This window comes from Cherax quadricarinatus, unplaced genomic scaffold, assembly GCF_038502225.1.
Source record: "Cherax quadricarinatus isolate ZL_2023a unplaced genomic scaffold, ASM3850222v1 Contig3300, whole genome shotgun sequence".
NCBI classification, from domain to species: Eukaryota; Metazoa; Arthropoda; class Malacostraca; order Decapoda; family Parastacidae; genus Cherax; species Cherax quadricarinatus.
In genome coordinates this window covers 8456-22500 of record NW_027198326.1, presented here as the reverse complement: position 1 = coordinate 22500, position 14045 = coordinate 8456, and the positions used below count along the sequence as shown (strand labels likewise).

General features: G+C 38.7%; 1 protein-coding gene across 1 annotated transcript in view; it reads right to left on the bottom strand.

Moving 5' to 3' along the window:
• Elp5 (Elongator complex protein 5) overlaps positions 1 to 13806 on the bottom strand; it is a gene marked incomplete at its 5' end in the record, with an annotated part of 20343 nt that extends 6537 nt beyond the window's left edge. Inside the window, 5 exon segments of the mRNA XM_070081600.1 lie at positions 3299 to 3486; positions 7876 to 8042; positions 9587 to 9817; positions 12527 to 12655; positions 13683 to 13806. Of these exon segments, the coding sequence (XP_069937701.1) occupies positions 3299 to 3486; positions 7876 to 8042; positions 9587 to 9817; positions 12527 to 12655; positions 13683 to 13755 (788 nt within the window).
• Between the last annotated feature and the right edge of the window lie 239 nt (positions 13807 to 14045).

Here is a 14045-nt window from a genome sequence, read left to right as displayed (position 1 = left end):
ATTTTTTGCATAATATTTACACCACACATTGCCCTTAGACAGGACATCTCCGCTGCCTCCAACCGTCTCCTCGCTGCTGCATTTACCACCCAAGCTTCACACCCATATAAGAGTGTTGGTACTACTATACTTTCATACATTCCCTTCTTTGCCTCCATAGATAACGTTTTTTGACTCCACATATACCTCAACGCACCACTCACCTTTTTTCCCTCATCAATTCTATGATTAACCTCATCCTTCATAAATCCATCCGCCGACACGTCAACTCCCAAGTATCTGAAAACATTCACTTCTTCCATACTCCTCCTCCCCAATTTGATATCCAATTTTTCTTTATCTAAATCATTTGACACCCTCATCACCTTACTCTTTTCTATGTTCACTTTCAACTTTCTACCTTTACACACATTCCCAAACTCATCCACTAACCTTTGCAATTTTTCTTTAGAATCTCCCATAAGCACAGTATCATCAGCAAAAAGTAACTGTGTCAATTCCCATTTTGAATTTGATTCCCCATAATTTAATCCCACCCCTCTCCCAAACACCCTAGCATTTACTTCCTTTACAACCCCATCTATAAATATATTAAACAACCATGGTGACATTACACATCCCTGTCTAAGACCTACTTTTACCGGGAAGTAGTCTCCCTCTCTTCTACACACCCTAACCTGAGCCTCACTGTCCTCATAAAAACTCTTTACAGCATTTAATAACTTACCACCTATTCCATATACTTGCAACATCTGCCACATTGCTCCTCTATCCACTCTATCATATGCCTTTTCTAAATCCATAAATGCAATAAAAACCTCCCTATCTTTATCTAAATACTGTTCACATATATGCTTCAATGTAAACACCTGATCTACACATCCCCTACCCACTCTAAAACCTCCTTGCTCATCCGCAATCCTACATTCTGTCTTACCTCTAATTCTTTCAATTATAACCCTACCGTACACTTTTCCTGGTATACTCAGTAAGCTTATTCCTCTATAATTTTTACAGTCTCTTTTGTCCCCTTTCCCTTTATATAAAGGGACTATACATGCTCTCTGCCAATCCCTAGGTACCTTCCCCTCTTTCATACATTTATTAAACAAAAGTACCAACCACTCCAACACTATATCCCCCCCTGCTTTTAACATTTCTGTCATGATCCCATCAGTTCCAGCTGCTTTACCCCCTTTCATTTTACGTAATGCCTCACGTACCTCCCCCACACTTACATTCTGCTCTTCTTCACTCCTAAAAGATGGTATACCTCCCTGACCAGTGCATGAAATTACTGCCTCTGTTTCTTCCTTAACATTTAAAAGTTCCTCAAAATATTCTCGCCATCTACCCAATACCTCCATCTCCCCATCTACTAACTCCCCTACTCTGTTTTTAACTGACAAATCCATATTTTCCCTAGGCTTTCTTAACTTGTTTAACTCGCTCCAAAATTTTTTCTTATTTTCATTAAAATTTCTTGACAGTGCCTCTCCCACTCTATCATCTGCTCTCCTTTTGCACTCTCTCACCACTCTCTTTACCTTTCTTTTACTCTCCATATACTCTGCTCTTCTTATAACACTTCTGCTTTGTAAAAACCTCTCATAAGCTACCTTTTTCTCTTTTATCACACCCTTTACTTCATCATTCCACCAATCACTCCTCTTTCCTCCTGCCCCCACCCTCCTATAACCACAAACTTCTGCCCCACATTCTAATACTGCATTTTTAAAACTATTCCAACCCTCTTCAACCCCCCCACTACTCATCTTTGCACTAGCCCACCTTTCTGCCAATAGTCGCTTATATCTCACCCGAACTTCCTCCTCCCTTAGTTTATACACTTTCACCTCCCTCTTACTTGTTGTTGCCACCTTCCTCTTTTCCCATCTACCTCTTACTCTAACTGTAGCTACAACTAAATAATGATCCGATATATCAGTTGCCCCTCTATAAACATGTACATCCTGGAGCCTACCCATCAACCTTTTATCCACCAATACATAATCTAATAAACTACTTTCATTACGTGCTACATCATACCTTGTATATTTATTTATCCTCTTTTTCATAAAATATGTATTACTTATTACCAAATTTCTTTCTACACATAGCTCAATTAAAGGCTCCCCATTTACATTTACCCCTGGCACCCCAAATTTACCTACTACTCCCTCCATAACATTTTTACCCACTTTAGCATTAAAATCCCCAACCACCATTACTCTCACACTTGATTCAAAACTCCCCACGCATTCACTCAACATTTCCCAAAATCTCTCTCTCTCCTCTACACTTCTCTCTTCTCCAGGTGCATACACGCTTATTATAACCCACTTTTCACATCCAATCTTTATTTTGCTCCACATAATCCTTGAATTAATACATTTATAGTCCCTCTTTTCCTGCCATAGCTTATCCTTCAACATTATTGCTACTCCTTCTTTAGCTCTAACTCTATTTGAAACCCCTGACCTAATCCCATTTATTCCTCTCCACTGAAACTCTCCCACCCCCTTCAGCTTTGTTTCACTTAAAGCCAGGACATCCAGCTTTTTCTCATTCATAACATCCACAATCATCTCTTTCTTATCATCTGCACAACATCCACGCACATTCAGACTTCCCACTTTGACAATTTTCTTCTTCTTATTCTTTTTAGTAATCTTTACAGGAAAAGGGGTTACTAGCCCATTGTTCCCGGCATTTTAGTTGACTTTTACAACACGCATGGCTTACGGAGGAAAGATTCTTATTCCACTTCCCCATGGATATAAAAGGAAAATTAATAAGACCAAGAACTATTAAGATAAAATCAAAGAAAACTCAGATGAGTGTGTATAAATAAATGTGTACATGTATGTGTAGTGTGACCTAAGTGTAAGTAGAAGTAGCAAGACATGCCTGTAATCTTGCATATTTATGAGACAGACAAAAGACATCAGCAATCCTACCATCATGTAAAACAATCACAGGCTTCGTTTTACACTCACTTGGTAGGACGGTAGTACCTCCCTGGGTGGTTGCTGTCTACCAACCTACTACTATAACTTTTTATAATAAACTTTTTACTATAAACTTTTCATATAAAACATTAATATAACATTTGTAGATGTTTATAATTTGTAATGTTTGTAAGTTGCAGTAACTTGTGTATTCAAAATACATGAGCAAGACAAACATTTCTAGATGTAAAATGTACAAAAACAAAAAATTTAAGACATTACTTACAGCTGAGCAATGTCTTATGCATAACCATTCTATGGGCAAAATTCTGCACATATTTTCGCACCTGGTATGAGGAAGTAGTAGATTGTTCTTGGCTATCCGCTGATCATCCGTGAGAGTGAGATTGAAGGTTGTTTGTGATGCTAGGATGGCAACGGAGTCCAAGTTCTCATCTGAACACGGCACTTCTTTGCTCTTAGACTGCTGAATATCTTGTAAGTGTAGATTCTCATTTAAAGAAAATTCTTCATGCTGAAAAGATGTAGATTCAGTATCATATTAAGTTTGGTGTTATGAATATTCATATATATTTGTCAGATATGCTGCTAGTACTGAGATCACCTGAACTTTACCCCCTAGGATAACTGTGAAATAACTTATTATAATCATGGCAATCACTAGACCCTTAAGAGTCATACAGAACTAAACAGCAGAGGTGAGAATAATGGACGGGAAGAGGTGGAGGTGCTGAGGGAAGGACACTCGCTACAAGGATGTAGGTTATTGTTGTAGTATATTACCAAGAAGGGTTATAACAATGGTAGGACTGTCCAAGAGGAGGGCAGAGAAAGTACAGTATGTCGGGGCATTGAAGATATCTGAATTTAAGTTGGTGTGCTCTCAGATGAACAAAATACAAATAACCTACACATACAAGAAAAAACTTACAATAACATTTTGGTCCGACTTGGACCAGTAAAGCCATCATAGGTTTCTTTCTCATGTGTACGGGTTATTTGTGTATTGCTCCAGTCACGGTATTGTGCCTTTATATTCTTGATGAACAGAAACATTTTTCAAGAGTAAAAGAATAGTGTTCCATGGTTCACTTGTGTACTCAGATCATATACTGAATGCTGCCTGTGTGTACTATCACCTAGATCAGGGGTGGAGAACCTGCAGTCTTAAGGCCACATGCAGCACCTTTTAGGGCATTAAGTGAAACCTTCTGAATGAATTATTTTTTTGAAGTTATTATATAATAATTAACTTTTTACAAAATAATCAACATTTTGCAGTACATCTAATAAAAATTTCTTGAATGTGGCTGTTACAACTCTGATGTCATAACTTAAATAAAATGGTCCTGGCTCCTAAAGGCTGCTCACACTGCTGTCTAGGGGTTATAAACTTGCACTGAAAAGCACAGCAACTTCTGGGCCAGCATGTACTCATACAAATTAAGAAGCATGAGTGCAAATAATTAATGTTGTATAAGGAAGGACAAAAAAACTCACCTATACAAAAATATATCTATATTAATAGTAACTTATATACAACTTACAATCTACTCCAAAAAACCACCATGCTCCAGTTCACATTAGCTCACTAGCACACTGCTACTAACGAGTTAAAATACATAAACTGGGAGGCTTCATGACACCCGCCCTTCCTTTCTGCCGGCTACTTAGCCTACAGTTAAAATATTAAATGCTCTCCAAAACACAGGCCCTCGCACACACTAGGGCTTTACAAATAAATGAGATTATCAGAAAATACACAAAATAGAATACACTAAAAAAAAAAAACCTTACCCAATACCACCTCCTCAAAACCACTACACCTCACCTCCTCTGCTGTGCGTAACCTACTGCCTAATTATTATTATAATCAAGGGGAAGCGCTAAACCCATAGGATTATACAGCGCCTGGGGGGGGAGATGTGGAAGGCATTCAGGCTTAATTCGGGGAACTGGAGCGCAGATCCAATTCCCTAAATCAAGAGCCCCTCACCAACATCAAGGAACCTTCCCTGAGGGGACCTACTGCCTAAACATGCCTCATCTGCTTCTGTCCTGGCCACTCTGCCTGTGACAGGAATAAAACACGTCCGCTTTCAGGAAATAATACACTTCCACTTTCAGTATACTCCTGGAACTATGTTATATAAAATATTTTTTCTGCATGTCACTGTGTAACAGTGGCCTTATTAGATTACAGCAAACTTTAATGCAGCCTTCCAATATAAAAAGGTTCCCCATCCCTGACCTAGATTATTATTAATAATTTTTAAAGGGGTGGACTGATAAGCCAGCGGAAGGCCTCAGCCAGATAAACAATAGCTCCAGTGGCGGGGTCATCACATGACAACTACCTGTGTCAAAAAACAACTGTCCTGTTTCCTGACAAATCTTACCTAACCTAACGTGCCGAGTGTCTAAGGTTTGATCCCTGGGATGGGTGGAAACACTGGGCATTTTCCTTATACCTGCTGTCCCTGTTCACCCAAAATGCACCACATTTTAGTGGCTTTCTTTTGTGCTTAATATTTTATTACATGTAAACTACATTTTGTATACTGCACAATGTTTAAGTGGGTATTTGGGTATTAGTTGCCAGTTGTGAGTCACATCCTGGGGTGGTAGTATACCTTACATAGTACCGGGCTTTGAAATGAGCTGTTACAATAACACCTCTTAGTCTATAAAATTGATTTGCATAAAAAAAATCAGGACATTTTAACAATCCTAGCACAGTGAAATAAAATTATGCAAATTTTTATATGACAATTATATTATGTTTACAATAATGTTTTATCACTGATTACATCATTGCTTAGTTAATTTTAAGCCAGCCCGTAATGCTATGCATACAAGTGGCTTTGGCATGCTGCTCTTACCTGTATTTTTTTGTACCTCTGTATGTATGTTCAAATTATTAAATAAATAAATAAATAAATAAAGATAGAAATGTTAAAAGCAGGTGGGGATATAGTTTTGGAGTGGTTGGTGCAATTATTTAATAAATGTATGGAAGAGGGTAAGGTACCTAGGGACTGGCAGAGAGCATGCATAGTTCCTTTGTATAAAGGCAAAGGGGATAAAAGAGAGTGCAAAAATTATAGGGGGATAAGTCTGCTAAGTATACCTGGTAAAGTGTATGGTAGAGTTATTATTGAAAGAATTAAGAGTAAGATGGAGAATAGGATAGCAGATGAACAAGGAGGCTTTAGGAAAGGTAGGGGGTGTGTGGACCAGGTGTTTACAGTGAAACATATAAGTGAACAGTATTTAGATAAGGCTAAAGAGGTCTTTGTGGCATTTATGGATTTGGAAAAGGCGTATGACAGGGGGGATAGGGGGGGCAATGTGGCAGATGTTGCAAGTGTATGGTGTAGGAGGTAGGTTACTGAAAGCAGTGAAGAGTTTTTACGAGGATAGTGAGGCTCAAGTTAGAGTATGTAGGAAAGAGGGAAATTATTTCCCAGTAAAAGTAGGCCTTAGACAAGGATGTGTGATGTCACCGTGGTTGTTTAATATATTTATAGATGGGGTTGTAAGAGAAGTAAATGCGAGGGTCTTGGTAAGAGGCGTGGAGTTAAAAGATAAAGAATCACACAAAGTGGGAGTTGTCACAGCTGCTCTTTGCTGATGACACTGTGCTCTTGGGAGATTCTGAAGAGAAGTTGCAGAGATTGGTGGATGAATTTGGTAGGGTGTGCAAGGGAAGAAAGTTAAAGGTGAATACAGGAAAAAGTAAGGTTATGAGAATAACAAAAAGATTAGGTGATGAAAGATTGAATATCAGATTGGAGGGAGAGAGTATGGAGGAGGTGAATGCATTCAGATATTTGGGAGTGGACGTGTCAGCGGATGGGTCTATGAAAGATGAGGTGAATCATAGAATTGATGGGGGGAAAAGAGTGAGTGGTGCACTTAGCAGTCTGTGGAGACAAAGAACTTTGTCCTTGGAGGCAAAGAGGGGAATGTATGAGAGTATAGTTTTACCAACGCTCTTATATGGGTGTGAAGCATGGGTGATGAATGTTGCAGCGAGAAGAAGGCTGGAGGCAGTGGAGATGTCATGTCTGAGGGCAATGTGTGGTGTGAATATAATGCAGAGAATTCGTAGTTTGGAAGTTAGGAGGAGGTGCGGGATTACCAAAACTGTTGTCCAGAGGGCTGAGGAAGGGTTGTTGAGGTGGTTCGGACATGTAGAGAGAATGGAGCAAAACAGAATGACTTCAAGAGTGTATCAGTCTGTAGTGGAAGGAAGGGGGGGTAGGGGTCAGCCTAGGAAAGGTTGGAGGGAGGGGGTAAAGGAGGTTCTGTGTGCGAGGGGCTTGGACTTCCAGCAGGCATGCGTGAGCGTGTTTGATAGGAGTGAATGGAGACAAATGGTTTTTAATACTTGACGTGCTGTTGGAGTGTGAGCAAAGTAACATTTATGAAGGGGTTCAGGGAAACCGGCAGGCCGGACTTGAGTCCTGGAGATGGGAAGTACAGTGCCTGCACTCTGAAGGAGGGGTGTTAATGTTGCAGTTTAAAAACTGTAGTGTAAAGCACCCTTCTGGCAAGACAGTGATGGAGTGAATGATGGTGAAAGTTTTTCTTTTTCGGGCCACCCTGCCTTGGTGGGAATCGGCCAGTGTGATAATAATAAATAAAAAAAATATATATTTTGCCCCAAAATCAACAAAGCACACTAAAGCTTGCAAAAAACTGATGTAAAATAAATTATTTAACTAACCTATGAAATGGGGGAAAAATATTCATATATAATCCACTGCTTATACATTATGTAACCAGTAACAAAAGTATTATTATTCTTTAAGGATAAGAAGCATTTACTGTAATGTACTGTATTTATATTTACAAGCCTTAATAAATTTTGTTATAAATATCATAAACAGCAACTTACAGCTTTGATTATTTTCCTGGAAGGTTTCTTAAGTATGAGCTGACAGCTGCATGGACTAGAGGGCAGCACGTGGACTACCGCACTAGAAATGTGACAAAGGGCTGACAGAACACTCTCAGGCATGACATCCCGTCCACAGTATAAAATGAGTTGCTCAACATTATCCCCTGTCCAAAAGTAAAAATAATAGCATGATGAAGATAAGGGGTCCCCAATTTGCACTAGATGTGGCACTTTCCTATACAGGCATACCTCACTAATACAGTGGGTTAGGTTCCAGACCACCACCATAAAGCCAATATTGCCTCAAAGAGAATCACAGCCTTTTTCTTCACTTGTCAGTGTATATAAAAGCCTAAAAACATGCTTACCTGTCATTTATTAAGTGCACAACAGCATTAGGCCTATAAAAATGATGCAAAAGTAAAACTATTTTTTTTTAAATTGCCAAAAACCAACTTAAGAGCAAGGCAAGTGCTGAAAATAATAAACATGAATATAATTGAAGAGTAAATGTTGGAAATGCATGGAATAGGAGGTAAGTTACTGAAAGCAGTGAAGAGCTTTTATGAGGATAGTGAGGCTCAGGTTAGAGTATGTAGGAGAGAGAAAGGGAGATTATTTCCCAGTAAAAGTAGGTCTTACACAGGAATGCATGATGTCACCATGGTTGTTCAGTATACTTATATACAGGGTTGTAAGAGAAGTGAATACTTGAGTGTTGGAAAGAGGTGTAGGATTAAAAGATAAAGAATCTGACACAAAGTGGGAGTTGTCGCAGTTGTTTTTTGCTGATGACACACTGCTTTTGGGAGATTCTGAAGAGAAGTTGCAGAGGTTGGTGGACGAGTTTGGTAGGGTATGTAAAAGGAAATTAAAAGTGAACAAAGGAAAGAGTAAGGTAATGAGGATAACAAAAAATTTAGGTAATGAAAGACTGGATATCAGACTGGAGGGAGGGAGTATGGAGGAAGTGAATGTATTCAGATATTTGGGAGTGGACTTGTCAACAGATGGGTCTATGAAAGATGAGGTGAATCATAGAGTTGATGAGGGGGAAAAAAGGTGAGCGGTGCAATGAGGAGTCTGTGGAGACAGAACGTTATCCATAAAAGCAAAGAAGGGAATGTATGAGAGTACAGTTATAACAACACACTTACATGGGTGATGAATGTTGCAACAAGGAGAAGGCTGGAAGCAGTGGAGATGTCATGTCTGATGGCAATGTTTGGAAATTAGGAGGTGTGGGGTTACAAAAAGTATTATCCAGTGGGCTGAGGAGGGGTTTAGGTGGTTCAGACATTTAGAAAGGATGGAACAAAATAGAATGACTTGGAATGTATAAATCTGTAGTGGAAGGCAGGCAGGGTAGGGGTCAGTCTAGGAAAGGTTGGAGGGAGGGGAGTAAAGGAGGTTTTGTGTGCAAGGGGCTTGGACTTCCAGAAAGCACGTGTGAGCCTGTTAGATTGGAGCGAGTGGAGACAAATGGTTCTTATGACTTGATGTGCTGTTGGAGTGTGAGCAAAGCAACATTTATGAAGAGATTCAGGAAAACTGTAATATTCCCTCCCTCCTTCAGTATGAGGGAACTGTACTTCCCAAGGCAGGTACAGGGAGGTAATCAAGTTTGATCCAGGGGAGGGAACAGCTCCAACTCTTTGGATCAAAAGCCCTTCAAGAGCATCAAGACACCCTTTAGAGTGATAATTACCTGCAGCTAGTAAATGTAGGCTCCTTATCAAGTGTAAAGAATCCTGGTGATGAGTGATATCCTCAAGCCTATCCACTACCATTACTATTTTTCTTTTTCCACTTCCATCACCATTATGTCCGAGTCTGAAAATCTCTTGTAATGGTTGTTGCAAAGATACTTCAGGCTGGTCACTCACCCAGCCACATGGATCACTAGCACCATCGTAGAATTCAATTTTTCCTGATGACTCTGAAAGATAACACATATACAAGTACATGTATTATTATACCATTGCAAAATGTTTGTCACTATTCCAGCCACAATAATCACTTGTACCATCATAAAACAATGTTTTTCTTTGATGTCTCTGAAAGATGCTCATGTTTATATTATTAAACCATCATACAGAAAATGCCCCCATATTATTAAACCATTGTACAGATTGTGGGTCGTAAATTGCCTGCACTGAAACAACAGAATTATTTTATTTATCAATGAATGGTTGTGCTGTGAGATGGGGAGAATAATGGGTTGTCAGTGAATGGTTGTGCTGTGAGATGGGGAGAATAATGGGTTAGTGAATGGTTGGGCTGTGAGATGGGGAGAATATTGGGTTGTCAGTGAATGGTTGGGCTGTGAGATGGGGAGAATAATGGGTTGTCAGTGAATGGTTGGGCTGTGAGAGGGGGAGAATAATGGGTTGTCAGTGAATGGTTGTGCTGTGAGATGGAGAGAATAATGGGTTGTCAGTGAATGGTTGGGCTGTGAGAGGGGGAGAATAATGGGTTGTCAGTGAATGGTTGTGCTGTGAGATGGGGAGAATAATGGGTTGTCAGTGAATGGTTGTGCTGTGAGATGGGGAGAATAATGGGTTAGTGAATGGTTGGGCTGTGAGATGGGGAGAATATTGGGTTGTCAGTGAATGGTTGGGCTGTGAGATGGGGAGAATAATGGGTTGTCAGTGAATGGTTGGGCTGTGAGAGGGGGAGAATAATGGGTTGTCAGTGAATGGTTGTGCTGTGAGATGGAGAGAATAATGGGTTGTCAGTGAATGGTTGGGCTGTGAGAGGGGGAGAATAATGGGTTGTCAGTGAATGGTTGTGCTGTGAGATGGGGAGAATAATGGGTTGTCAGTGAATGGTTGTGCTGTGAGATGGGGAAAATAATGGGTTGTCAGTGAATGGTTGGGCTGTGAGAGGGGGAGAATAATGGGTTGTCAGTGAATGGTTGGTCTGTGAGATGGGGAGAATAATGGGTTGTCAGTGAATGGTTGTGCTATAAGATGGGGAGAATAATGGGTTGTCAGTGAATGGTTGGTCTGTGAGATGGGGAGAATACAGTGGACCCCCGGTTTACGATATTTTTTCACTCCAGAAGTATGTTCAGGTGCCAGTACTGACCGAATTTGTTCCCATAAGGAATATTGTGAAGTAGATTAGTCCATTTCAGACCCTCAAACATACACGTACAAACGCACTTACATAAATACACTTACATAATTGGTCGCATTCGGAGGTGATCGTTATGCGGGGGTCCACTGTAATGGGTTGTCAGTGAATGGTTGTGCTGTGAGATGGGGAGAATAATGGGTTGTCAGTGAATGGTTGGGCTGTGAGATGGGGAGAATAATGGGTTGTCAGTAAAAGGTTGGTCTGGGAGATGGGGAGAATAATGGGTTGTCAGTGTATGGCTGTATTGTGAGATGGGGGGAATGATGGCAAGACAAACAAGCGTTTTGGGAGGTCCTATAGACCACACTTATAATAGCCTTTTCATTCCTTTCGAGAAACTGCAGCTAAACATATTGTGTCTGTCTTTTCTGCCTTTATATCGTTTTTGATGCAATGGTTTAATTTTTATCATGCATATCAACTCTGCCCCTTTCCTATTGGCTGTCATTGTGGAATAATTTATACCTCTGTCTGTGGCATTCAGCAGATGTGTTCCAATTTTTCAGACTGAATCAGGTCTTGTTTTTTGCAATAATATCTGTGTTTCCTCATATGCGATTAGTTTTAGTTTATTTCTTGCATTGTGGATAATTGTATAGTAAATGCTAAGTAAGTTTTTGTGTGGTCTCTCTTCCTTGTTTCACTGTAAAACAATCCCATTGTTTTTGTATTAACTATTCTATGAGTAATACCATTTTCTTAAATTTTTCCAAATATATCTTGGCAATTTTGCTCCAGCCATCCCTAGTACTGCAGACTGTACCTTAAGGCTTTATAAACCTAATAGTGGGCTAAACATAGCTTGCAATAAAGTACCCAAAATGTTTTTCTGTTGGATACCCAAAATGTTTCATGTGTGTCCCTTTAACTGATAGCTGGCATTTTCATACTTCTCACACTGTTAATGGTGGGAATGTTGGAGCTCAGAGGATCATTTAAACTGAAATGGCAGTGGAGTAATGTCAAGACAGCAGGAGAACAAGTGATGGTTGGGGGCAGCTCTAGGTTATATAGGAGGGTCTTAGAGGTGACAATCTAGTGGGAAGGAAAAGCTAGACTTGTCTTGAAGCAGCATTATTATTAGTTTTATTTGGAGGGGCTTTGAGGGACCTGATGGAATCTTTGGGAGCTTCAGGGGCAGTGTCACTAGTGATGGTGGATATTTTCTTTTCACTTTCCAATCAAAATCAAATCAACATCTTTAAGAAGCAAACACAGAAACAATGATTGTGTTTACAGTTTGTAACTTACCGCCAGGCTTTAAATAATAAGATATTACAAGGACCCCAATGGGAATATGTCACTTTGTCTGGCTTATTATTTTTGGTTATCCTAGGTAATTTACACATATGTTACTATGTATAATAACTACTTATGTCGACCTGTACCTAAATAAACTTATTATTAGACAAAAATTTAACAGGTACATTTAAATTACAGTATTTCATTAAATAAAATCATATTAATTTACATAAATGTATCTTTTAATTTAGTAATAAAAACTAACCTTCCTTCAGAAACCTTCTTATATCCTGAGCTCGGAGAGAAGTGTGAAGATAATGAATATTAGCAGGAGAGCGAAGGTGCGAGTTTATGACAGTATATAACAGTCCTCGACCATTAACTTCATTTGTATCTGAAAGTGGAAAAAAAGAGGTTTAAAACCTTTGTAAATAAACAAGAAACACTTTAATAAATGGTTGATAAATTACTTGTGTTTTTACTCTATAATACTTTGTAATCTATAATACTTTGTAATCTATAATACTTTGTAATCTATAATACTTTGTAATCTATAATACTTTGTAATCTATAATACTTTTTTAGTCTATAAAACTTTTTTATCTATAATCAGATCAATTAATAGTTCAAAAATTGTTCCCTGTATAATTCATAAATAATATAATTTATATTATATATGAGGGTAATAAACACTAGCAATAATATGATCTTATTTCTACAATAACTTACAGCCAGACATTATATAATAAAATATTACAAAGACAACAATGGAAATAAGTCATTTTGAGTTTTATTATCCTGGATGGTAATTAACATGTTAATATGTATGATAATTGTACTTACATGTACCTGTAGCTCAATATAATTATTATAATTATTTATACATACTTCGAGACACTAATGCAACACATGGGAATCTTTATTGAAGAAACGTTTCGCCACACAGTGGCTTCATCAGTCCAATACAAAGTAGAAGTGGGTAAGGAGAGTAGAAGTTTGAGGTAATCAGTCCCTCAACCTGGAGTCGATGTGTTCAGTCCATTAGTCTTGTAGGAAGTGCAGCACAGGGTCAGAGAGGTGGCTTATATACTTCAACTCATCTCACTGCAGTATATAAGCCACCTCTCTGACCCTGTGCTGCACTTCCTACAAGACTAATGGACTGAACACATCGACTCCAGGTTGAGGGACTGATTACCTCAAACTTCTACTCTCCTTACCCACTTCTACTTTGTACTGGACTGATGAAGCCACTGTGTGGCGAAACGTTTCTTCAATAAAGATTCCCATGTGTTGCATAAGTGTCTCAATTCTTCAACTTGTCGGTTTTCAAAACCATTCATCACATAATTATTTAGTCTATCATTAAAGACAATTTTATGAAAGTTCATGCACACAATCTTTAAAAAACTAGACAATACCTGTTAGAAGTAATATTCTTGGGGTGGGTGTTTCCTCACACACGAAAATCTTCTCTAAGTTAGTTTTAGACATTTGTTCGTCTTCTAATTCTTCAGGAACTTGTAAATTTAGATGATCAGTCTTCTAATACTTCAGGAAACTTGAAAGTTGTTGATGTTTCATCTTCTTTCTTCCTTCTTCTGGGGTTTATAAAGGCCACTGACAGCTTAGGCTCTTATGGCACCTTATTGCACTTAATGCAGGAAAACATATTAATAGTAATACTGATTATTATTATTATTATTATTATTATTATTATTATTATACATACTTTATTTAAGTATGATACAATGTTTGTACAAAGGTGAATGTCATTTAGATGT